The 25,174-nt window shown below is 44.4% G+C and overlaps 1 protein-coding gene across 1 annotated transcript in view; it reads left to right on the top strand.

Annotated features, from left to right (window-relative positions):
- The first annotated feature begins 6,633 nt into the window (after positions 1-6,633).
- PLCB2 (phospholipase C beta 2) overlaps positions 6,634-25,174 on the top strand; it is a 46,826-nt gene continuing 28,285 nt past the window's right edge. The window contains exons 1-6 of the mRNA XM_032189515.1: positions 6,634-6,728; positions 10,751-10,828; positions 13,770-13,838; positions 23,464-23,604; positions 23,972-24,051; positions 24,687-24,740. Of these exons, the coding sequence (XP_032045406.1) occupies positions 6,645-6,728; positions 10,751-10,828; positions 13,770-13,838; positions 23,464-23,604; positions 23,972-24,051; positions 24,687-24,740 (506 nt within the window). The 5' untranslated portion in view covers positions 6,634-6,644. The remainder of the gene's footprint in view (positions 6,729-10,750; positions 10,829-13,769; positions 13,839-23,463; positions 23,605-23,971; positions 24,052-24,686; positions 24,741-25,174) is intronic.

A 25,174-nucleotide genomic window follows, 5' to 3' on the forward strand; every position in this document is an offset into this window, starting at 1 on the left:
GTAATGAGCCTAAGAGGGATTCTGCATTACTGCTGTTTTCTTCAGATAAACCTTGTGTTACAAACCACTGGCTGTTCTGCTCAGGAAAATATTTATTCCAGATCCAATAGTTTGACAATATCCACTCATCTGGCTATGTGCACTGCCAACAGAGGTGTCCAAATCATTTTGGTTATGTTACAGTGTTATTACGCTATTTCCTACAGACCACTATGCATCATTATCAGCTGGAAAATACTACAGAGGTCATGTAATCCTGGGGACCAACTGTGGCTCACTTACCCCGACCTTAAAGACCACAAATTGTGGACTGCAGGATGAAATCAACCCTGACAACTAACCCAGTGGTGTACACGCTAAGTAGTAACAGGTGGCCTGGGTCAGAGCTGATGTTAAGTTTCATAGAGAGCTTTCTTCCAAGAGTCTGTAGTCATTTTGTATTTGCATGTTGCTTGTTCTCTGTCAGATAAATGTGATGAAATAAAAAACAAAACAACAACAACAACAAAAAAGTTCTAATTTTAACCTCTAGAGAGAAAGGAGGTAATTTAAGATGTAGTGCTGATTGCACCTGTCAGGACTAGAAAAGCTGTGTAAAAAGCACAAATAAGCAAGGTAAGAAGGGCCTTTCCTGGTAAGGCAGGGAGATGAGTCCCTCAGAGGAGCAGTGGAAGGATGTGATGGCCATGCCATGTGTGTATTCATGTGCTCATCAGTCAGTGGCATGGGTCTGGTCAGTAATCCACTTGTGTGTACAGCAGGGTCGTGGCCAACAATGATGCATCAGTAGAGCAAACCTCTCCTTAAAAGCAAACAAAAGCAGGCTTCATCTCTTCAGGACCTGCTGTAAAACCTTCATCCCCTCCACAGATGGTTAGCAAAGACCAATGCACGAGTGGGTTCTTGCCCCCTTAGCTTCAGACAGCTTTATTTCTCAAAAGGCCGTGCTGCCTTTTGAGGTTTTTCAATAGCCTCAATGATACAGGTAGAGGTCAGTGAGAAACCTGAGAGCTGGAAGTGGTCCTTGCCCTGAAAAACCTGCCAGTCTGATTTTTGTGCTATTCACTTAAAATGGTGGAGGCTGTAGACCTGCTTGTTGACCTGCCTGCTTGTTGCTTTGCAGCCTCTGATGGAAAATACATTCTTAGCTGCAAGACAACTTGAGTACGTCGTTGTTTCACAAGAGTGTTTCACCTCAGAGGCAAAGTATTTGGCACGTAGTTTGCAAAGGCCATTGGCAAGGAGTGGAATAGTGGGAGGTGAAGGCTGGGTATAACAGGGCTCTTACTAAAGCAGGTTCTTGGGTAGCAGGCTGAGGCTGATTTAACCTGGAGGCAGCTGGTAGGGGCAGAGCAAAGAAGGCTTAGAGCATGTCTTTTATTCCTTCATCCCTGAGTAGTGCTGCACTGGGGTGTAGTCTGGACTGGGAGCCTCAGTTTTTTGAATGGGATTCACTGGGACTGTGCCTTTCAAAGTCCATGCATTGGGGCTTATGTGGACACAGGTGTCCAAGTGATATAGGAAACCTGCAGTGCGCTTGCACTACTTTGTAGTCCTGTCTTAAAGTGCATAAATTCATAACTCATGTGGGGTTGAGAGATCACTATGACAGTACTGATGTGTCTGGGTGTACCTCCTTGGGAGAGAGCAGGCAAAGGTGAACTCTGCGCTGTCAGCCATTCTGTGCTGGATGACAAAAAGCCATCTGTGGTCTGAAGGCCATGTTACCTGCCTCAGCTTGATGGGAACTGAGCTGATATCTCTCTAAATCTGCACACACAGATGTACTTACTCTCAGGGAAGTGTGGATTTAATCCTCCCTCGAAAGCTAATCTGTTGCCTTACCCTGGAAATCCTATGCTAAGAGGCTGCCTCAGAGCTCACTGAAGGGGAAGAGCCAAAATGTGGTCAGTACCTGAGCCTACACCCAGGCTCTTGGTTGGGATCTTGTCTGGATGGGGCAAGAACCACGCATCGTGCCAGTGCAGCTTGGTTTTTCCTGCACCCTGAACACTTTGAGCAAAAGCTGTTGTGTATCAGAGGTCATTTTTCATTCTGTATTCCACAATGAAGACTGATGCTTCAGAAATAATAGTTTCTCAGCTGAAAATGAGCACGATGACCTTAAAAATATTCTCCCATTCCCAAAGCCGTTAGTACCTGGAGCAGGACACAAGCCTATATCCGTGGTGTGTCATTTAAGGTGTTGACCCTGATCTTCAAAGCCCTCCGTGCTGCAGCTGAAATGTCTTGTTCTCTGTGACCTGCCCAACGAGGCTGCACTCTTCTGGACTTGACCTGTGTGGGTAGCAATAGCTATTGTGGGATCTGACCGTGTAAGTGGAAAAAAAATATGCCTAACCATGAGAAGAAGAGTGAGCAACGTCCAGGATGTAGAACTGATTGACTGCAAAAAGCAAAAACAGTAAAGTTGAAATTAGTTGGGCTGGTACAGTGAAAGAAGTTGAGATCAAGAGCAAAGGGTGGTCTTTGTCCCCCAGTATCATGATTTTGTGTTCCTTACGCTGTACTGGAGATGAACAAAGCAGGGCAATTAGATATTCTTGCTGCTCTGTTACTGCAAGGTAACATCAGATTGACACATTCTGCCTAGCGTGCTGCTGCTCTTCATCTTTCTTGCTCTTCTGTTCATGACCTCTCTTGGGAAATTTTATTCTTTTGGTTGTAATTAGGAATTGCATGGTCCCATCACCCCTGTGCAGTGATTACGTTTGCACTGTAGTAGTGCATAGGATGCTTAAATTGTGTATGATTCTGCTGGCAGCACTCAGTCAGCAGTGCAGTCTGGGATCATGCAGAAAGCAATCAGAGTTGTAAGTGTAAGGGCTGCACGTGCCTGCTCAGTTTTGGATCTAGCCAGGTCGTGATCATTTTATTTATTTATTTGTTTATTTTTACACAAGACCTCACTGCTTTTATAGTGTGGCACCTGTGACCACTTGTCTTTCCATGATGTAGCAGCCCCCAGCCCTCTGATGTGACAGCATGGCTGTTGTAGATCAAGATGAAGCTGTCAGCTGAGGGCTGTTGTGAATCCTTGGCCTTTGTGGTTTGGCCTGCAAGCAGGACACGCAGTATGTCTTGGCACACACTCAGCAGTTCCCATCTCCAGGGATGGTGAGGATATATTGGCCTTTGTGGTCCTGAGGGTCTCCTTAAGCCGTTCAGGATTTCTGTGGCTCAGACTGCAGAATAGCAAAAGGACAAGTAAGATTAATTCAGTTTTGCTTGGCTGTGAGTTCATTACTGGTGTTTGAAGGTAATGCTCTAAGGCTGTGTGTGTAATATCATAGCTCATTCAGCAGAGGACAGTATTGCACACTGCAAAGTATAATTATAATGGAGCAATGCTGGGAGAGATTTCTTACAGATTTCAGAAGTGGGTGTGCTAGGAATGGGTTGGGGTTGAGGTTACAAAGGAATTTGCTAGAACTGAGGAGTCATCCAGTCAAGGTGGTTCAGGAGATAGTGTGTCTTAAAAGCTCTGTCTACAAACCTTATCTCATAAAATCTCTGAAGGGTAACTCTGGCTACCTTGCCTCTGCATGTATTTTGTGGGGGGTAGAGGCTGCTGAATAGGTAGGACAAAGGAGGTAAGAGAGTCACGGGGGGTGAGGGAAATGTTTGATATTGAAATTCTTGTAGTAGGTGGTGGGATGTACAGTGGTGAAGGTAAAGGATGAAAGCAAAGGAGGTGCACTGGATGTGGGATGGCTACAGACCAGGTGATGGTTTTGCAAGAGGGTGCTTAGAATAAATGCTGCTCCAAGTGCTGTTGCTTCTGCCTGCTTTGATATCAAAGCTTTCAGCAGAGGGCAGGACTGTTTTATTCTATCGCTATGCCATCAGCTGTCTCTTCATGCAAGAGGCAGAAGCTCTGACATAGAGCAAGGAGTGTGAAATAAGAGATAAGGTGCCTGGGTTATGCAAAAGGAAGTGAGCTTCAGCTATAATGACCATCTTTCTGCAAGGAGGGGTCTTGGCAGTTGGTGTTGCAGTGCCAGGCAGCCTCTCAAGACAGCTGCTGGCTTGGTTGCTTCTTCGTGTTTATTTATTATGTTACCCTTCAGGGAAAGCTCACCGTGAGTGCCAAGCAAGTAAAGCCACGGCACAATTCTTGCTTGCTTTGGGTTTGTTGATGGGACAGTGAAAGCTGTTAAATGTACAGCTCTGAGAGAATGCAGGAGAGAAGCTGCTGTTCTGTGACACCCTGGTTCTGACAAGAAGCAAGCATTGCTTATAAAGCTGTTATATTTGTGTTAAATACAGGGTGCCCACTGAAATCACTTGCTGTGGCTGCCTTATTTTGCAGACTTCTGACAGCACCTGGTGGCAAAGCTCATCCCACCTTTTGCTGCTTCGCAGCTGTGTTCTCCAAGGCCTGCCTTTAGTGCTTTGTGTTGCACAATGGGAGTTACAGGAGTACTGCAGCACTCCTGAGCAAGTTCGTCTGTTTCACAGCTGCTCCCTGAGTCAAAGACAAGCAGTCCTGGAACTGCTCAGGCCGTACAGAAGGGGTCAGGTGAGAGTAGCCCAAACTTTCCATCCTCACTGCAGCCTCCTGTGTTCCTGTGGGCTTTACATACCTATATAGCCTCAGGGTCTGTTCCTATGCTATTCACAAGAAGAACAGAGGAAAAAAAAAAACACTCATCAGTGCCTGGAGTTTCACTGACATTTATGCCAAGTCACAGGCTGTTGCTGGCATGTGTGAGCTCCTTCATCACAGCCCTTGGGATCTGGGTAGCCACCGTCATCTGCCACTTTGCTTGGGAGCAACAGCAGTCCCTGCAAGAGGGAGCTTGGTTGTGCTGCCGTGGCTGGGCCTGCAGTGCCCCCTGCTCTTTCAGCACATGCAACTTTGATACATAAGCAAAGAAACTTAAAACTGCAAGCGTGCCTTGGTTATAAGACTGGAGATGATGCTTTCCTATGTCTCAGTCTCAGCCCTGACACTGAGCAACCACAGTGATGGGTAAGCCACCTCTGCTCTCTGTCATAATAAAATAAAGCTAACAGCCATCAGCTGGGTAGCCAATCCTTAGAGTACAGTGCCTTGCAAAATATTTTGGTAAATGCAGAAAACTCAATGGTAGCTGGCAGTGTAGAAGCTCCCTAATTCAATGTTTGTCAGGCAGATAAACTCTTGAAAGAAAGGTACAAAGGATGCGAGGTTTGCTCAGCATTGTGTTTCTGCAGCATGAATCTGTCTGACAATTGCTGCCATCTTTGATTCTTACAGCTAGAGCACTTCCTGCAGGTCCATTTAATCTCCTTCCAATTTCTCTCCTCCCTCGTGCCACTGACATTTGAAAATGCCTTCTGATTCCTTCAGATAGGCTAGGGAAGGATGACTGATCCACCTTCAACTGGCCTTGCTGAAGTGGGTAAGTCGAAGGTGGGAAGGAACAACAAAATTATGGAGCTAGCTCCCTTTGCTTTACTTGGTATAGTCTCATTGCCCTTATAAACAACACACTATGACTTTCCTGGTAGGATTTTATCCTTGGCATCTTCTATGAAGATGGAAATCTTATTACAGCAAGTGCAGTACAGCTATCTCCACTTCTACTTAGTTCCATGGCTCTACCTTTTTGACTTAATGTTGCCTGTTTCAGTACTTCACACAAGACACTCTCCTTGTGGTTAGCCAGTACACTTCTGGCAGCAGAAGCTCCTTTTCTCCTCTGCTGTCCACGCTTAATTCCTTTTCTTCAAGTTTGGGAGTGGGGGACTTGTTTTTGCACTGTTTGCCATTAACCTTCTGTTCCCCTTTCTGTTTCTTCCCTGCAGCTTCATTGTTATAGTCCCCACCTTACTCATCTTTATTATCCTGTGCTCCCAGAGGACCTCCCAGAGACCAAAGTGAATCTGGAGCATGTTGCAGTTCCTAAGTACTCTTGTGAAGGTTTTTTTTTTTTTCATCTGCCTGTGAAATTTCCATCTGCCCTGCTGGTGGACCTTCTCACCAGCACCTTCTCACTTTGAGGCTAATGTTAAGAAGAACCTGTAAAACAAAGAAAAAAGTTAGATGGGGCAGTGCAGCAAGCGGCCCCACAAATGGAGTCAACAGAGCAAAATATAAATTGTACGTGATATTTGTCCTGGTTGCATGAAGGGGGCAGTCTGCTTGTAGCCAAACCCTGAGCTGTTCTGTAACCACATCTGCTGAAATAGTTTTGAGTGTCGACTGGCAATGCCTGCACTTTGTCAAAGAGAACATTTAAGGAAGTTCAGTTGCGGAAGTGCTGCAAACCGTGCGCTTCACAAGTACAGCCCTGAGGAGTCGGTCCCTCCTGGAAAGACGGTGTGCGTGCATGTGTGCCCACGCGGGCATCTCCACTCATCGCAGGCTTCCCTCTAGGTGACCTTGGGCTGAGCTTCTTGTGCTTGTTTGGAGAGCTGTTGATTTACAATGCAGATTCGTCGGTCCTCGCCTGCCTGTCACTGCCCCTCCTAAATTTGGCCGGGATGTAAGAGGCTGTTTGCTTTCTGATGCCAACAGTGGAGATGGCAGAGAGCCTTGCCATGTGAGAGGCAGAGATAGAGGAGAGGGGGCCAACGAGGAACAAACTGTGCTACTCCTATTGCTTCTTTTAGCTGAGGAGCACAGCTACGGGACAATGTCAATGCTTACCCCTGTCCTGCAGCCCCCGGAGGTGAAGGAGTATCTGTCCAAGGGCGAGCGCTTCATCAAATGGGATGATGTGAGTACCGGGGCTTTTGCTTCTCTAGATTGTAAGCATGGTGGTGGGGCAGGTGGTGTGTTTTGGGCAGGGTTTGTGGCGGCCTGGGAGTGTGTATGTTCAGCTGGGGGGCGATGAGGCACTGGCATACCTGAGAGCAGTGATGTTTGAGGAAGGAGAGTGAGCTGAGAAGAACAGGAGAGTTGAGGGCCAAAACTGAAGGGCGTACATGTTGGGAGTTGGTGACGTGACTTCTGCATCTCTTGTTCTTGGGGAGGCCAGAAGGAAGGAGTGTGCTGCTGGGTCTCAGTTCAGCAGGTGTAGGACCCCTGGGTCCTGCTGCTCTGTGTGAGCCAGCCCTCAGGAAGGCAGTCCTGGCTGGCAGCCTCCCCGGGCTGAGGCACACGCTGCTGTTGGACACATCTGGGGAGTGTGAGGGGTAGGATTTACTTGCTGCATGGGCTCTCCATGCTTTGCAGATGAGAGGCAATCAGATTCCAAGTTGCTTCCTCTTACAGTCCTGCTGCTGGAGTGGATCTGGGCGAGCCGTGTCCTTTCGTGACTGCCTGGCTTGCAGGTCTGTGAGCTACCAAACATGTGGTGGCCGAGCAACGAGGGGCCTGGGCTTTAGCAGTGCCGGAGCCTCGGTGGATGCTGTAAAAAGCTGCTTCTCTCCTCAGCTCTGTGTTCTCTTGTATCTTCAAAAGGCCTGGTTTGCAGTCTCGTTTTGCCTTTCATTGGGAGGGGAAGAAAGCGTGGATCAGCAGAAGAGTTAATTTGGGTGTAATAGTTCCCCTCCTCATTTTCTAAGAAGGCAAAGAGTATTTCCCCTAATACCCACACACCCAGGCAAGGCGATGGCAGCTGCCCATCCGTCTTGTTTGGAGTTTGATGTGCATGCCATCGAGTGTGAATCTTGGTAAGCCAGGGAGCAGGCCGGGTTATGATCATTCACCGAGATCTGGGGGAAGCATTTGATGTGGTGTTGCAAATGAGGTTCGTTAGAAGGAGCCTCCCACAGCAACACAGGAGGGATTAGTGCCTGCTTTTGTGGGCGTAAAACTGGAATAGAGTTTTAAGTCCCAAGGCAGTGCATGCGGGGGAGGTAGATCACTTGTGTGCAGCATAAGCAGGGGTGGTCCAGCAGCACAAAGAAATGAGAAAGTAATGTAATATACTGCTGACAGGAAGGATGAGTGCTGAGGAACACTTGTTGGAATATCACTGGACAATTATTCCACTAGCTCTCCATAAGCAGGAAGATGACACCAGGTTTTGGTGGAAAGAGCAGCCCTCCCTTCCTTCCCAGCAGGGCCATTGCCTGTGGAATGTACTTGTGGCTGCTTTGCTTTTGAACAGGGATTTAGCTTCTGAGGATAACAGGAGCCAAACTTGCCTAATCAAAGGCTGAGCTTTACCAAAAATCACTGCTGACTTTCTATGCTCAGTCCAGGGGGATCACTTTCCCCAAAACTTGAAGTTGTTAAATACACTGGGAATTTCTGGGTTAGTCAGGTTCCCTTGAAGCCCAGGGTGAATTGAGCTGGACTTCCAAGACTGACAAAGTGCTTGTGGTTGCAACAGCAAATAGGAATGAGGGAGCTCAAGTCCAGTGTGGATTTTTGCCCAAGGTTTACAGACCTGTAAGCACTCCTGAAAAGGCTTTGTCTAATTACTGGACTTAGAAACATGATGTCCAATAATTATAAAAGCCTTTAGGTAGTCTGTTCTGGTCACGTTGCTCCATCTCATCATGCTTTCCTACTCTACAGTTACAGCAGGCTGCAAAGGAAAATGGAAAGAGCTCCAGGCTGTTGGGTTGCTAGTGGAGGGTCAGAGTAAAAACAGAGCTTCAGGGGTCATGGAACCTGTGTTGGTTTTATTGTCTGACTCTTTGAGGTGACCTGACCATGCTGTTGGTAACAGGTTTGACCTCTTTCTACAATAAATGAGGCAAAGGAATGAACGTAGATCAGATTGGCTCCTTACATCACTGTAGTTTTGGGGAGCACTGAGGCCTTCATTGTACCCAGCAGGTTCTCAAGAAAAGCAAAAACACTCTCCACGCCCCGCCCTGAGCTACCTGTACCTTATCCAGCATTTGTAATGTCTTCTCTATAGGAGAGTGTGATAGGATCCAGGCTAGGCTGGATTCTTCTGACCCATCCCCACTGGGTTAGCATGCAACATCTTGAGCTATGGAGCAACTCTGCTGGGCTTTGTCTAGTATCCAGTGTTCTGGGGTTGCCAGCCAGAAGAGGGAGAATCAGCTTGGGAACCCTTGCAATATCTAAGGTTGAATGTAGTAGATGGCTCTTAAGTGGAACAGATGTGTATGGGTTTGGCTCCATGCTGACTCTTAACCTTCTGAGTACAAGCAAAGATGTTTTCTATCCATTTAAGATTATGGAACCCACATTACAGGATTTTAACAGACAACACTTGCTTTCTTTTTTGTCCTAGAACTGAATTCCACAGTGTGAGCAGCAGCCAGTTTGGCTGTGGGACTATCTGCTGTGGAATTCACCAGCTCTTTTTTTTGCCAAGGAGCCACCCTGTGGGAGAGTGTACCTGCACCCCACTGCCATCCATGTCCCTGATCAGGTGCATGCCTTTTGGCAGTACTTATTGCAGCCTCAACTTATTTTCAAGCTGCTTTGTAGGAGATAAGGTTTATCTAGAAACCTGACACAATATTTAGTAGTAGTAGAACAGTGTTTCTGCTCTTCATGGCATGAGGCCATGTGTTCAGAGAGCCAGCTGAGAGCTCTGGGAACATAGGCGTGATGCTGTGCAGCTCAACATTGTCCCCAGTATAGTATGAGAAAGACAGGGAGTGGAAGAAGAACATATGATTCATTATGGCACGGGCAGTTTACTGTAGTGGTCACAGCCCAAGAAGTATAATGAATCTGGAAATGGAGGTCCCTGGGAATAAAGATATATTTTAGGGCAAAATATGAGTTCAATAGCAAATTGAAGAACCCAAGGCCAAATGACCAATACAATCTCCAAATTCTTTACTGGCTTCAACTCACTAACTGAGTATTTCAACTTCCTGAAGTGAATTTGAAGCCTTCCTAGAAATGACTGATAGGCCTTGCGATCCTATCATCGTTACCACCAGAGGTCAAATGCAGTCAGGAGCCCACTAGACTGAATGAGCAGATGGGCTGGCCCCAAGCAGAGGCACAGCGCACTCTTTACTGTTGTTTCCAAAAAGCTCGTGCTAATTCATCTCTCAGCACAGGCTTGGTGGGAGATGGGAATGGGCATTGTGTTGGAACTGTCTGTGAAGTTGCCTTTAACTGAAAATGCAGAAGCAGCGTAATTATTTAGAGGCAAAGTATGCAACCTCGCAGCAGCCTGTTTCCTTTGCAGTTTGTGCCTTCATTCTGATCTGGAGGGCCCCCGCCCTGGTGTACAGGATTCTGTATCAGCCCCAAATCATTTTTATCTAACTTTCTGGGTGTTTAAATAGGATGTGGTTCTTATAGTCCATTTAGATATAATCCATGGAGTTTAAGAACCTCCTAAAGTAGACTCATCTGTTGTATTAGATGGACCCCTCCTTGAACTCCTCCTGGCTAGCTCCCCATGGACTGTAAAGAGAGCCTAGGTAACTAGCACAAATAGATATCTAGATGGTAGGTGTCGCAGATGAATGTCATCTATGCTTGGCTTAGGCTCCTTCTGGAGCTCAGGAGGGAGTAGGTGCTTTGGAGGGAAGGCAGTTCAAATGAAATAGTCACAGCTACAGGAACTTTCTTCTCTATTAATTGTATAGAAATGTCCCAAGAGTTATTTTAGCTAAATGCATAGTGTAAGGTGAGACCCGGGCTTCAGCAGAAATCAGCTTCTGTAGCCTCACGCTGTTACGCTTGAGATGTACTGAAATAATCTGGTTCTTTCCATAAATCAGAAGATGATTCACCCGACTGGGTCTATATTTTAACTGAGAATATTGCATCCCATGATGGATTCCCCAAATCACATAAGGTGCTAACCTTTTGTGTCTTTTTTTTGTTGTTTGTTTTGGTCAGGAAACAGCAAATGCTTCTCCTGTGATTCTTCGGGTGGATCCAAAGGGCTTTTACTTATACTGGACCTATCAGAATAAGGTAAGTGCTGAGATTTCACAGGTTGGTCTCCAAATAGTCAATTCAAGTTTGTGCAAAATTAGAACACCAGAAGTGCTGGAGTACTGCACACAGGAAAGCAGCCACGCTCATTCCACTTAGCAGGAAACCCCACACAACAGACCTAGAAGTTTAGTGCTTATTCAGTGGCCAATTTATCTTCAGAGTTCCAGCAAGAGCAGAAAACTAAGCTGTGAATGTGCCAGAGGTGAGCACAGCCATTCAGTGTGACAAGCAAAAACAGTCTTATACCTGTGAAGTTCACTACATGTGCTTCAAAGGACTTGTCAGAAAGGAGTAGTATTGATATCGCTGTTATCCAGCTTGCTGAAGGATTCTTCATTCCAATACAATGGTGCAGCTAGAATAAAAACAGCTATAAGTGTGCAGTTAAGTGTGTGCAGCAGTGGCTAACATACCTTCTGTGTAGCCTGTGGTGTAATTAACTGACCTGCTATCTTTATAAATAATAAAGGTAGTGGTGTAGAGACTACATCAGGTCTGGAGAGTGAGTTGTACTCTTCTAAGGCCAAGGTGGTGCGTACACTGATGGAGATAAAGCGCAGGATGCTGGCTGCCAGAGGGGAGTTAGATGCCACAATTTTAGGAAATAGAATTCTGTTCCTTGCTGATGGGTAACAATAAAGGGTGGAGAGGTCTGGCTTGCCTGGAGGTGGAAGGCTGGGTTTACTTCTGCTTTCCAGAGCAGAGCTGTGGTTCAGTGCTACTTCCTCCTCATGACCTACATGCTAAAGAGGCATGGTAGATAAAGGCAGAGACGGTGTTCCTCCACAGTACGCTGGCCAAGAGGCCTGACGTCTTTTGGTGAGCTCTAAATTCTCAGAAGATTGTGCCCCAGTGCCAGCTTGGGCAAAGCACTGCCACGCAGCCCTAACATCTGAGAATACAGTATTGCACGGCTGGGGACTGTGACATCCCTGCAGAGGATGTGTTTGTCTTTCAGCCCTCTCCGTCACTCTCATTCTCCTTTTCAAGGGCTGTGCTCACTCCTGGTGATAGAAGTTAGGCTGCAATGGTTCCAGACAAGCATCAAGAAGTGGTAGCACTTGGAGATGCATAAAATGGGCCGGGGGAGCTGTTATCACCTATCAGAAGTGAAGTATTTCACTGGGTTAGTAGTGTGAGGGATTTAATTACTTAGGAAAGCTGCTGGGATAAGGAAGCCAGCTGACATGAGAAGACCCAGACAGGGGGGTCTCATTTTTCTGGAAAATGCCATTGGTTAGCACTTAAAATAAACTAAACAATTTTGAGAACTGCAGTGGAGCAACAGCATGGTTTACATACTTGGGCAAGCATTTGGTGCCTTTCCCTCTGAGGGAATCCGCAGAGTGTGTGTGAGCTAGTAAGGGTGGTGGGCAAATGCTGGCTGCCAGAAGGAGCTAGGGCAGGCTTGAAAAGGTCATGTTCAGGCTGACAAGCACAGTGACCAGGCACAAGAGATGTGCTGGTACAGACAGAGCATGAGTTCTTCGTTCAGTTGCTGAACTCATATGGATTATTAATCTTTCTATGGCTGACTCGTCTTGAGATCTGTTTGTCATAAGCAGCAAGGAAAAGCTGCACTGTTTTTGTGCTAGGGAACCAAAAAGGAGTGAGGTTAGCACTAACATTTCCATCCTGCTTGACAATAAAGTGGGGATACAGCCAGAAGACACGGTATCCACATTGTTCTTTATTACAATCTTGGAAAATAATATCTGCTGCAACAAGTATAATTTGTTCTCCAGATATGTTGTGAGCAGGTAAATTAGTAACAGAGGAAGGAAATTCAGGCTGGATATTAAAAGAACAAACAAAATAAACACAACAACTAGCCAGTAGCAGGGACAGTGAGGATGTGGAGTGGGCTGCCCAGGGAAGCTCATGGAATGTCTTCCATGTGAATTGCTTCAGGAGGCTTGTTGGGAGAAGTGGTGCTGCCTGCCTTCCAGCTCAGCTGCCCTGTGTTGATTGTGTGAAGGCAAAAGACAGGTTCATAATATCACTGACAGGAGATTCTGGATTGCATTGATGTATAAACTGTTTGCTGGGGAGGAGTTTCCCCATTCAAACCTCTATGCATATCATATACTCCCTCGCATGACATGAGTTCCTGTCTCAACAACCAGTACTAGACTCTGGTACAGAAGTGAGAGAATGTAATAGTAGAGTAGGAAAGGCTACGTGTGCATCAAATCCATGTGCATGCTTTTTCTGCAGTACCTGTCTCCTTAAATTGATCCAAATGGTACAGAGTAGGATGAACACTTGGCTCACACCACCATTGTGCTCTTCCCCTGCAGTGCTTACTGAGCACTTCATGTTCTGCCACAGCTCTGCCTAGATTCACCATTTTCATTTCAAAAGTCACACTATCTGCTTTCTTGGGTTTTATTTACCCAGCTCTAGCTCAGTATCCTCATCCTGCCATTGTACCCTGAGGTAAAAATGCAGCTGTAGTGGTGTTCCCATTCCCTGCTTGCCAAGGTTGGTAAAAATACTGCCCAGGCTCTGCCACTCCTGTTGTTTCTGCCTGGATGTCTGGGCCAACTCAGGTCTACTGTGACTACAGTCCATATCTGAAGCCCAGAATCTGGTGGTCAAGACAGGAAAACGGAGGCCTGTTGTATGGGTAGACAGGAGTTTCATTTCATCCCAGTGTCAGAGCCTTTGTAATCCACACAGGGTCTCACCCTGAAAAGGATGGCGCTGCAGACCAACACTGCCTCTATGCTAACCAGCCTGCCAGCTCAGCATATCAGCAGCTGATGTTCCCCTGCCTGTGTTGTTCCTGTTCGGAGTGCTCTTCCCCAACGAAGGGCACTGGCTCAGACCAGCTTTGCAGCTTCTGGGGGCTCTGCAATGGTTTTGTCTTTATATCTTCCTTTCCTTAACCTTCCTTGTCCTTGTTCTGTTGTAGGAAATGGAAATTCTGGATATCACCAGCATCCGAGATACTCGAGTAGGGCGATTTGCCAAAATCCCCAAGGTGAGTGCTTCATTTCTGTCAGTTTGTATGGGAATGGCAAGGCTGTCTGGGGCTTTGGCATAAGCTGAGGCAGTTTACTTTGGCTTTCTGTTATAAGAAGGTTGAGGCACCATTTTCTCTTCACATCAGAACTATGTAAATATAGAAAAGCTGTCTACTCATGTTTTTAAACTTTCCAGTAGTTCACTGTGCACCTGAAAGACACAGACTGTGGTATATGAAGCTGTTGGAAGGAATATGCCAGAAAGCTGGGGAAACAACAGGTCAGGTTCCAAGTGCATGCCAAAAGAGCAATCTTCTGTTGTGCACAGCAGCTGTGTTCTCTCCTGTGCCATGTATCTGGCTGGTTTTAACCTTGGTCTGGCCTTTCTGATCACTGAGTTACACCAGGAAGGAGTCCTGTGATGCTTCTGTATAGAGTTGCTATCATACAAAGATGCATAGGCTGGATCAAGGCAGCTACAAACCTGTAGTTAGTTAGAGTCCAACACAGTGTGTGGTGGTTTTGGTTTTGGTTTTAAAGGGGAAAAAAATGTAGTTTCAGAAAAAAAGATACTGTTTTTTTCAAATAGCTGTTTGCAGGGTAGCATACTAAGGGAAGCACATGATTATGGCTTTGTTTTTGGTTTCAGTTATAATTTAAGCTTCCTGCAGCAAAGTTGTGTCCTTGTTAGGACTTTTTTTTTTTTTCAGGGTTTGACTTTTGTTTGCTTTGAACTTTTCTGTGTGTGAAAAAGACAAGCAGAAAATTAAAGTAAAGCTAGAAAGCGAAAAGGAAAAAAAGTGAAGGTAATGGCTCCATATGGTAACATAGGTGATTCTCAGTCTAATGTAAAAGAGGAAGATTTTGCAATATACACTGAGAGACTTGAGCAGCCTCTTTGCGCAAGAAGTATGGATGTTTTCCTAATACCTCTCTAAAAATGTCTAATCAAAGTTCCCTGAGGCTGATGCTTCTCAAAACAACCTAAGAAGATGGATGATAAAGGTACAGCAGAGCTCAAAAGCAGTACCCATCTTTCACAATTCTTAAAAATCTTAATTCCTTCTGAGAAACTGTTTCTTTTCAGAAAAATCACTAGAATTAAACATGTTTGAGTTGTAAACAAGCCTACAATTTCATCTGTAACTTGTTTTGTGGGAATAATATTTGAAAAAAGCTATCAGATTTTTTTTTCATTTGAGAGCATACAATTTTTGGAGCTAATAGAACTGAGTGCTACACTGAAGGAAAAGATCTATGCAAAGGAGAGTTATGAGACAGTTTTCTAGGGTGTTAAACTTCACAAATAACCAGTTTGTGAAATAAATCCAACTTTGTAGTTTTTAAATTGGTGGTGGAAGTACTGAGGCCATAAATGGGTGTCCATTTGGTAGCAGCAGCCAGGCAGGCAGGAGAATGACTGAGATTTTGGTCTAATTAAAGAAGACTTGCATTGGAGACTACCAAGAGAAACATGGCAGCACAAGTACAGTGCCAGGGCTGCCCCTAGACAGAAGGAATTTCTACTCAAAAAGCATCTTTCTGTGATGAGCCACTACTCCCAGAAAGGAAGTGCTCTGGAAACAAGACAAACCCCAGTTTAAGAGTGATTCACAATGGTTTTGTGATCAGCACATTCCACATCAAAGCTGGTACCTGAAATAGCCTTTTAAAAGATTTTTAATAAAAGTAGAAAAAGGCTCTAGTAAAGAGTATGGTGGGTTCATGAGCAGTACCAGGGTAGCAAAAGGCAAGAATGTTGGAATCAGTGGCAGTGTCCCACAGGTAGCTCTATATCTTTTCAATAAGATTAAAAAGTGACCTGTGTAATTCCCATTTTAGTCAAAGACTCTTAAAGAACAGAATGAGAGCTGAGGTCTTTGTATGGAAAAATTACTGCTTGAGAGTAAAAAAAGATATAAAAGATGTCCTAGGAGAAGACAGAACTAGTAAACTCCCATGTTCCCAGAAAGACCAGTGCTTGGGCCTGTGACATATTCCATGTTCATATGGGATCTACAAAAGAGGTGTACAGAGATGACAGTTTTCCAATGGTACCAAGTTACTTGTAGTAATAAAATGAGGCCTGATTTGTAGAAAGACCTTGAATTGCTGATTGACTGGATGATCTAATAAGTGATGAAATTTAGTACGGATAAACATCGGGCAACACACAGGAAAAAAAAAAAAAAACATTTTAACCTTCTTCTGACAGGCTCTTAGTTGACCGTTACACATACCCTCATGATCTTGTTTTTGAGTAGTAAACCCATGAAAGTGCTGACTTAGTGTTCTCTCGTATTTGGTCAAAAAAGTTGTCTGTTAACAATTATAAGGAATTAGGAAATACCATTATGCCACTGTGTACGACCTGAATGCACCCCATTTCTGTTTTTCTAGTGACTTTACCAAATTAGACCAAGAACTGGAAAAAGTAGAAAATAGCCATTTCATACTTTTATTAATTATGCTACTGTAGGAAGAGCATCAGTGGAAGAGAAAGAGCAGAGAGTCTGCAGTCAGACAAAAAAAGGGGGGGGGAGGGGATTGTGGGAAGAGTATCGTGGAATGCTGTTAAATCAGGAGCTGAATGGAGAAGGTGAGCATGAAGCTGTTGCTCAGTGTTTCTTCCCATGAGAGCTATGCATCAAGTGGAATTTTCCAAAGGCAGGTTCAGCACGAGCAAAAAGAGATGCTGCTGTTTGACACGTGTCATTGTGCTGTGGGATGCCTTCCTGCACAACACGTGAAAAAGAAGAAGGCCTACAGAGAGCTGAAGCAAGGACAGATAGCCTGGGAGGGATGCAGAGACATTGTTCAAACAGCCTGAGATCAGGTTAGGAAAGCCAAAGCCCTTTTAGAATTAAATATGGCCAGGCTCAGCAAGGGCAACAAGAATGGGTTATATAGGTACATCGGTGATGAAAGGACGTTTAGGGAAATTCTGGGCCCTCTCTGGAAGGAAACAGGAGACCTGGTCACCTGAGATTTGAAGAAGGATGAGGTATATAAGGACTATTTTGCCTTAGTCTTCACCAAAAAGAGCTCCAGCCACATGGCTTGGGCTCCAGAAGGCCAAGGCAGGGACTGGAAGAATGAAGAACCACCTGCTGTAGGAGAAGAGTAGGTTCAAGACCATCTAAGGCTACAAAGATGATTAGGCTGCACAAGCTCTCCAGTGAAAGTAGGCTCAGGAAGTTGGGGTTGGAGCTGGCTTAAGAAGTTGCCTAGCCACAAATTGCTGGAAGCTGCAGAAATGTGCCAGGGAAGTATGATTGGATTTGCCCTGTTCTTATACTCTTCCCCAGGCGTCTGGATGGTTCTTTGGGCTGTCCTGTTATAGCTGTTGTATTCTAGCTATTTTAATAGCCATATTAATAGCTATACAATATTCTAGTATTCTGTATTTTAATAGGCTAGAAACAGTGTTTTGCAGTCTTGGAAACTGGCTACAGTTCATTTTTTACAAACAAAGAAACAAAGGTCAAGCTTTCAGTCATTTATTAAGTATTTTCAACATGCAGAAGTAATGCACATGATGACAACCTCTGCTGTGAAGATTGGAAGTGCTTTTTGAGTCCTGTATCTTAAAATCATTTAATATAACATCTTTTTATTTCAGGAGATTTTCTGGTATTTCTTTGACAGCACTTTATAAAATGTACTAGGTTGGCTCCTTATCCACCTTTCTCTTATGAGATGATGGGAGGTCTTGTGTGGGTGTTGAACCGAAGTGGTGGGAGAGATGTGCTATCCAGTCCTGGAAATGTCCAGTTTATGTACAGCTGTACTGTCCTGACTGCTTACAGAGCATGTTTGAAGTCCTCAGTTGTGTATTCAGTTGGCTTTCTTGAGAACAGAATTTGAGAACACTCAAAGAAATGTCGAAAGCAGTGAAAAATTTCTTAACAAGAATCACCACACCCTCCCCATAGTGCATCCAGCTCTGGTGCATAATTACAAAAAGGTATAAATATGGAAAAGTGGTGTGACAAAGCGGAGAAAGATCTGTGAGAAGTGAAGGGAAGAAGAATGAAAGAATGTGCTGGTTTCCCCTGTTACGTAATAATGGCTTGGAATGGTTGTAGGATATAGCTGCTGAAATTAATAAACAGTTACTCATCTTATTGGCGAAAAGTGGAAGTGAAGGGGCTAATGGTTCATATTTAAGACAAAGAGAACCAGATCACAGCTGTTAGAAGAGCTTCAGATACAAGCAATGCCACATCAAGCATCCTTTCCCCTTGCCTTGCGAATGACACCAGCCATAGTAAATCCATGGCCTCTGTGAGACAAAGCATGTGATTCAGTTTTCTTACTGAATCATAGCCAAAAGCAATTACCAGGAAGGGCAGTGCTTTACCATGGGCATCTAGTGCTTTCTTCTACAAGGTACTCAGGACAGTAACATTCTGCTGCTGCTGCCAAAGGAAGAGGTTTTGTATTTTCTTTGTAACTTCTCTTTGCATGGCAAGAAGACTAACACCAAGGGCTCTGTGCAGAAGACCATTTCTGAAAACATCTGCTGTTGCATGCACTCCCTCACCAGTACGGGTCCCAGCGTTGTCCCTGCGAGCTGTGAGGCAGTGGTTGGTAGAGGGACTTTCTCTTTGACTGCAGGGTGCTTAGGGAGCGTCGAGCAGACAGGAGTGTAACATCCAAGAAGGAACAAGTAGCTAAGAGCTGGCAGCAAACTTCAGGGAACTAAACTTGACTGAAGGTGAGGAACAGCTGTGCCCTTTCAGCAAAGGCTCTCTGTTCCTGCCTCTGGCTGGAGCCCTTGCCTCCTGGCATGTTAGCACATAAACATGCACACAGCATGCTGAAGTCCTCCTGTGACCTCTCCTATGTGTATGCATTTTCTCCTTCTCACCCCCCCTTTACTTTATTTTTTTATTTTTTTTTTTTTTTTTGAGAGCTACTCAAAATGTTCTGCAGCTTTTTTTCTCGATTTTTTTTTTTTTTTTTTTTTTTGAGAGAGAGAGACAGGGCAGAATGAACTCTGGCACAAGTTCAAGAGCAATAAAGATAAGAATTAGCAGAGACTTTTAACATAAACGAGACAAGATAAAAAGCTATTGAAAGTAGTTCAGCAGCATGCCAAAGCAGATCAAGATGTTATTTACAATGCAATTTTGTGTTTTTCTTTGAGTAACAAGGAACAATAACAGCTGCTCCATTTTGTTTTCTTCTGGTGCACCAAGACCCTAGAACACTTGCACACTGTAATAATTAAGACCAAAATACATGGTTCTGTAGACCAGGCTGCTGAGCTGTTGGCTACGTCTTGGGTTTTGTTTAGACATTTTAGAAGGCATTGGCTCTGAAATGCGTATAATTTTTCATAAAAACAAAAGTTGTGTTTTCTTGCTATTGCTCATTATTATAATACAATTTCGTCCTCTTATACACATTGTTGCCATTGAATCTAGACATGTGGATGCTGAGCTGAACGTGTATGAGGTATTTCTCATGGACTTTGGACAATGCAGTAGGAACCTGCAGTGTTTAGGAACCACCCACGTAGGGAGCATTCATATTTGCTCAGAGATGAGCAGAGTGCTGAGCTGTGGGCTATAACCAGGTTGGGGGCTGTCAGTCATTTTGCTGCATTGCAGGGTTAGAGAAAGCATCTCTGGGCATCTAACACCTCAAGTGCTATGCTCTGCATTCAGCAATGGGTGTGAGCACAGTTCCCAGGATGGACCTAAACAAGGTCTGAAATTTGGGCCTCCAAATAAGAGTGATGATCCTAAGAAGCTGTACAGAGACAAACTGATACATGTGAATGAGAAAAGCAAGTAGAAACCTCTGGCTCGCAAACTGATGGTGGAGCAGGGGGTCAAGAAAGCAAACAGCCACATCAGAAAAATGGCCTTTTGCTGCAGAAATGCGGGAGAGACAGCATGAGCTTATGGACTACAGGGACAGAAGTTATTGAGGATGCACAGCCTGGATCTCTCCCTCACAGTCTGTTCCTGTTTCATTCCAGAAGGCTGTGGGTTATTTTGTGCCATGCGGATCTGTGTGCTGCTGTGTTTTCCAGCTCCTGTAGATAAGAGCAGTGAGGTGCTTCATCTGTGCATCTTTCTCTCCCTCGTCTCTCTGAGATGCTTGCTGCAGGTGCCACCAGCACTCCCTGCTGCAGCTCAGCCACGAGCCTCCTGCCTCCCACAGTACCACAGATCTGCCAAGGAGAGAACACGAGCGTTACCTGAAGAGACAAAGACACTGGGATAATCTTGGTGCTCCCTTTCCCGTTGAGTGACCCAACAAGACCTTCCTTCTCCAAAAATCTTTCAGTCCCCAGGACCACCTTCCCCTCTAGACAGAGCACAGTGACCAGAGTCTGGGGCATGTTCGCTCTTCACCGTGCCCTCTCTGACTCCTCTTCTTACAGCTTTGAGAACGCACCAGATCTCTTGTTTAGGTTTTCTTGTGGGCTTGGTACTACTGTCCTAAAGAATGTAAGGGGGAAAGAGTTTGTTTTTTCTAGTTGTGTTCTCCAATACCACAAGCACTGCATCACATAACGTGTTTCACAGGGACACAGAATTGTCATTGTGCAGCGAGTGTGTGCAGCTGTAGCAAATCCTGGCTGGCATTTGGCTGTATCCTGCTTCAAGCAGAGAAAAGACAAAAGACTCTTTCCATCTCTTGTGTTAAGCCTAGTTTTTTGTCTATGTTTGCATGAGAATTTGCTTTTCTCTGGATTATGAATGTGTTTTTTTTTTTGAGATCAGGATTTTAGGGAAATCAGGAGGGTAGGAAGGGAAATGAAAGCTGATTCTGTATTTCAGCCACTCTGCTGATTGGTCGTTTTCTGTTTGTGTGTTGGTTTTTTTTTTTTTGTTGTTGTTGTTTTTTGTTTTTTTTTTTTTTTTTAAGTGGATTTCCTAACTGTGTTTCCCTTCCTCTGATTTGCATAGCTAACATGGTTGTCCTGCTTTTCACATACCAATTCCTTCTCTTCTTTTATGTCCACCTGCAGTGTGGCATTACGTGATTACCAGTGAAGCTGCAGCAGAAAGCGCTGAAGGAATACAGGTTATGAAAGAGGAAAACATGGCACGAGGTTCGGTGCCTTTAGACACAGTCCGCTCTCCCCATTTTTGCTCGGTGTTATGCTAACATCACTGCATTTATCCCATGAGGGAGATAATCCTCGTGTAAAGTAGGCAGCACAAAGTAAGTGAGTGACTTGCTTAAGGCTAGGGAGGAAATAATTGCTGGGAAAATATGACCCAATTTAGATCCCTAAGAAGATCATCCTTCCCTCTCTTTTCCTCTCCCTGCTTCAGTTTGCTTCTTGTACAACGAAGCTAACAACTCCACAGAGGTGTTAGGGGGTGTCGTAAACTGATAAAGTATCTAGAGAGCTCTATAGGGCAAGGCTAACCATCAGCTGCTTGCTCTGAGAGGATGGTCAGGCCATTACTGAACACTGTACACATCAAGTTTTGTCTGGCAGAGCACAGCAAGAAGGGCAGAAGCCCTGGTACAGCATTCAGCCTGCTAGGGACACATCCTGCTCAGAAATGGCTGCGGGAGAGCCAAGGGCCACCAGATTGCAGAGACGGAAGGGGAGGGAGGAGCCGATTTGTAACAAATACAGGAAATGAGTTCAGCATAAACCACAAGTTCTCCATTGTCTTAGCTTCATATAATTTACAACACCAGAGGTAAGGAAGCTGAACAAATACTGCTGGGTTTGCGAGATGAAGTTAAATTTGAGACTAAAATCCTGACACTTTGCCACTTATCAAATGTGCAAGCTCCATCAAGAAGTCACTGTGAGTGCAATAGGGTGTGTGGATGCTGTTCACTTCTGCAGAGAAAAATTGCTTACAATGCAAAAATGACACATTTCTGAAACCCTGTGGCTATTAGAAAATAAGCAAATTGTTTGGGTGACTGACTGCCTTCCCACTTCTTTCCCTCCAAATATTCTTGGATCACACAGGTTTCAGGTACCACCAAGGAGAGGCTTCTGTGAAGTGAGAGACAGCAGTCAGATGGTCTTGAGTTATAATCCAGCTCATTTTGTTTTTCCTAAAGATGCCTGCTTGCAGCAGGTGTGTTCAAATTTCAGATGCTGCAGGAATTTAGAAAAATGCAGTAGGAAAAAAAAATTCTGCGTAGTTCCTTATAAAATATATATGCAGTTCTCTGTGTGAGACAGTGCAGGCATATGAGAATGCCTGAAGCTGATCTGTTTCGGTTTCAACTATCATAGTCCAAATATAACGAGAAAATTCGGTGGCAGAAACAATTGGTTGCATTTGAATCACGCTGGAATGAAAACAGTTGCTTGTATATCTGAGTTTTTTTTTGTTTTTGTTTTTGTTTCAATTTATTTATTGGTTTTGGCTAAATTGAGGTTCGTGAAAGATCAGGAAGCTAATTTTCATCATCTTGCAAAGGTTCAGACATTGTCCAGTTAATAGCAGATTAACGAGTTGCTAAACAGGAGCTGAGCTGCAGTGGCTGACTTTAAGTGCTCTAAATTTATAGCAAACATGTAAAGTCATTTAACTAAAAGCTCTTTTGCTGAGGTTGATGTGGTAACTCCAACGTGTTAGGGTATTACTGATGTTAGGGTATTATTTGTTGAAATGAAATAACTCAGCCATGTGTCTAACTGCACGTGCACACAATGAGAGTTCAAGTTCCAGCTGTAGTTAAATTTCTGAGAATGACGTGCCTTTCTAAGAATCTCTGATTGTGAATTTTGCTCTTAGTTTCTGAAAGAGCAGATGCTTTGACAGCCTCCCTGTTTGCTTCAATGTGGATTTATCCTGCACTTCAAATAATAAATTGCTGTGCTTTATTTGAGGACACGGGAACTTTATCCTTTTGTTATAAAAAGAGACCATCAGTGTAACTCCAGGATACCTTGGTTTAGTGATGCCTTACATAGGAATGCAGAAAATGCTAAATAAGTTAAGGGGATTCTATAAATACTTTCATATGGTGATGAAATCCAAGTATGACTAATCGGATGAGTCTTATACTTAACAAATCTCTGGTCCTACAGCAATGGCTCACATTGCAATTGCTATGGAAAAAATAAATGTAGCAACTGACAACTCGCAGAAAACGTCACTTGGAAGGAGAGGGCCTCTTTCTGCAATAACCAGGCTTAAACCCTGTAGACCTTCTGGGATCCCTATCACCACCTTTCTTGTGGTGAAGGGAGGCTAGAGCAAGAAGTATCATGCTGATCTAAAATACGTTCTTAGCATATGTTTTCACAAATGGCTGTCTGTAATAACTTGGTTATGAACCTCTAGTATGGGCACACCAAATACTCATCTGCCTCTCTTCAAGTTCAGGCTGAAGATTCACAAAGAATTTCTTTCAAAGCAGTCTCCAATGTGTACTTTTTTTAGACCAAAACAGCATGTTTGTGCAGTGATGTTGGTCGCAACTGTTGTTGCTTGAAGGATGAAGGTAATGCAGGCTCCAGAATAAAAAGGAAAAATAAGGAAAGACAAGGAAGATTGCATTAAATAATTTTGCAAATGCCAAAAAGCTTGCTGTGGATTTGGGTCAATGTTTGCATTGGGTCCTGTTCACTTTTTTTCAGGTGCAGTTCACCTCATTCTTCACTTGTCCTGACCTGTTCTGTTTATTTTGCAGTGCCAGAAGCTCCGAGAAGTTTTTAATTTGGATTACCCTCACAGCACCTTTCTGCTTAAGACTCTGACTATTGTATCTGGCCCTGACATGGTGGACCTCACTTTCCATAACTTTGTGTCCTACAAGGAAAATGTTGGCAAGGTATGAGGACCTGAGGACAAGGAAGCACTGGGAAACACTGAGCTGGGACATTCAAGGGGGAGCAGGAAAGAAGAAGGGAAGACAGGGAGCCTGAACCTTGTCAGTGTTACCAGCAAGGTTTTGTTCACGTGTGTCGTTTTGTGCTTTGTATGAATAGACAACTGAGATGACTCAGTAAGAAAACTTTTGGCTGCTGGTATGCATAGGCAGTAGGAAGGTGATGTAGCCAGGCCCAGGGTGCAGCTGGGATTTGTAGCCCAGCAGTATCAGGACATGTCCATGCCCTCTCCATATTCAACGTGGTGTTCCTACTCACAGTTCTGTAATGCCCAACTACCTCCACTTTGTGTCTTTGTTTTTTCTCCAGAGCTGGGCAGAGGATATTATGGCCATCGTTCGGAATCCCCTCACATACAATGCTTCTCGGTACACCTTCCTGGAGAAAATGTAAGTGATTTCTAACAAACATTGTTCTCTGAAACACTTATTTGTTGCTCTTTCTGTCTCTAATAGAAAGAAAAGGCTTCTTAGCTTCCAAGTCTTTTGGGCAGTCTCCAAATGAGTCCTTTTTTCAACTTGGGAGCTTTAAGGCACAGGGCAGGGGGTGGTAAATGGGTCCTCTGTTGTATGACAACTGACTGGTACCACAGTACCAGTCAAACACACACATGGTATTAGGTGGTATTAGACAAACTGAAATTCTGAGCCTCAAATATCCCCCACCCACCCACAATCACAGTGCTTGGCCCAGCAACGTGCTGCCTCTTTTTCTTGTCTGTAATGCTGTTTGGTTGGCAGCCTGGGATCACTAAGGAACAGTAGGATACCATTATCTCATATTTATGTCATATGTTTCAGAGTAATAATTCTGATATCAGTTCTCTTGCAATTCTCCCGTTTCTCTTTCCCAAGAAGTGAGAATAGGTTCTGTCTTGAGGTTAAGGTAACAGTCTGCAGGACCCCGTTTTCCAGTTAACCGTTGGTTTCCTTTCCCAGTTGCATTTTCTCTTTTGCTCCTTCCTTAACAGAATCTGTCAGACTGTACAAGTGAATTTTCATCATCTTGACTTCTTTTTTCACAGCCTGGTGAAACTGAAGATGCAGCTTAATGCAGAGGGAAAGATTCCTGTCAGGAAGTGAGTATGGGTTGGTTGGTTGGTTGTTTTTTGTTGTATGTTCAATTAAAGACAGTAAAGACAGAGGAGCTGGTAAGAGGATGGTAGCTCAGTGGCTTCAGCTGCCTACTACTGGGCCTAAGAGGTAAAGGCCATTGCCTCTGTATTCAGGTCATGAGGTCCTGCTGCACCTAGGTTCCTCCCAGTGAGGGGTCTGGGACATAGTTTGGGTCTGGAAAGGAGACCTTTTGTGACCACTTCCTTCATCTACAGAAAGAAATTGTCTTGAACAGCCATGGACTTCACTTCCAAAGCTAAGCAACTTTGGTAAAATTCTAACTGGGGATTTGTTTTGCAAACCTGAGTTTTGAGATTTGTAAGACTTGTTTGAGATTTCATGCAATGAGCTCTGTATGTGTATCGTTCCTACAGGAGAACTTTTTGCTTGACTTTCC

Source organism: Aythya fuligula, chromosome 5 (assembly GCF_009819795.1).
Source record: "Aythya fuligula isolate bAytFul2 chromosome 5, bAytFul2.pri, whole genome shotgun sequence".
Classification (NCBI taxonomy): Eukaryota; Metazoa; Chordata; class Aves; order Anseriformes; family Anatidae; genus Aythya; species Aythya fuligula.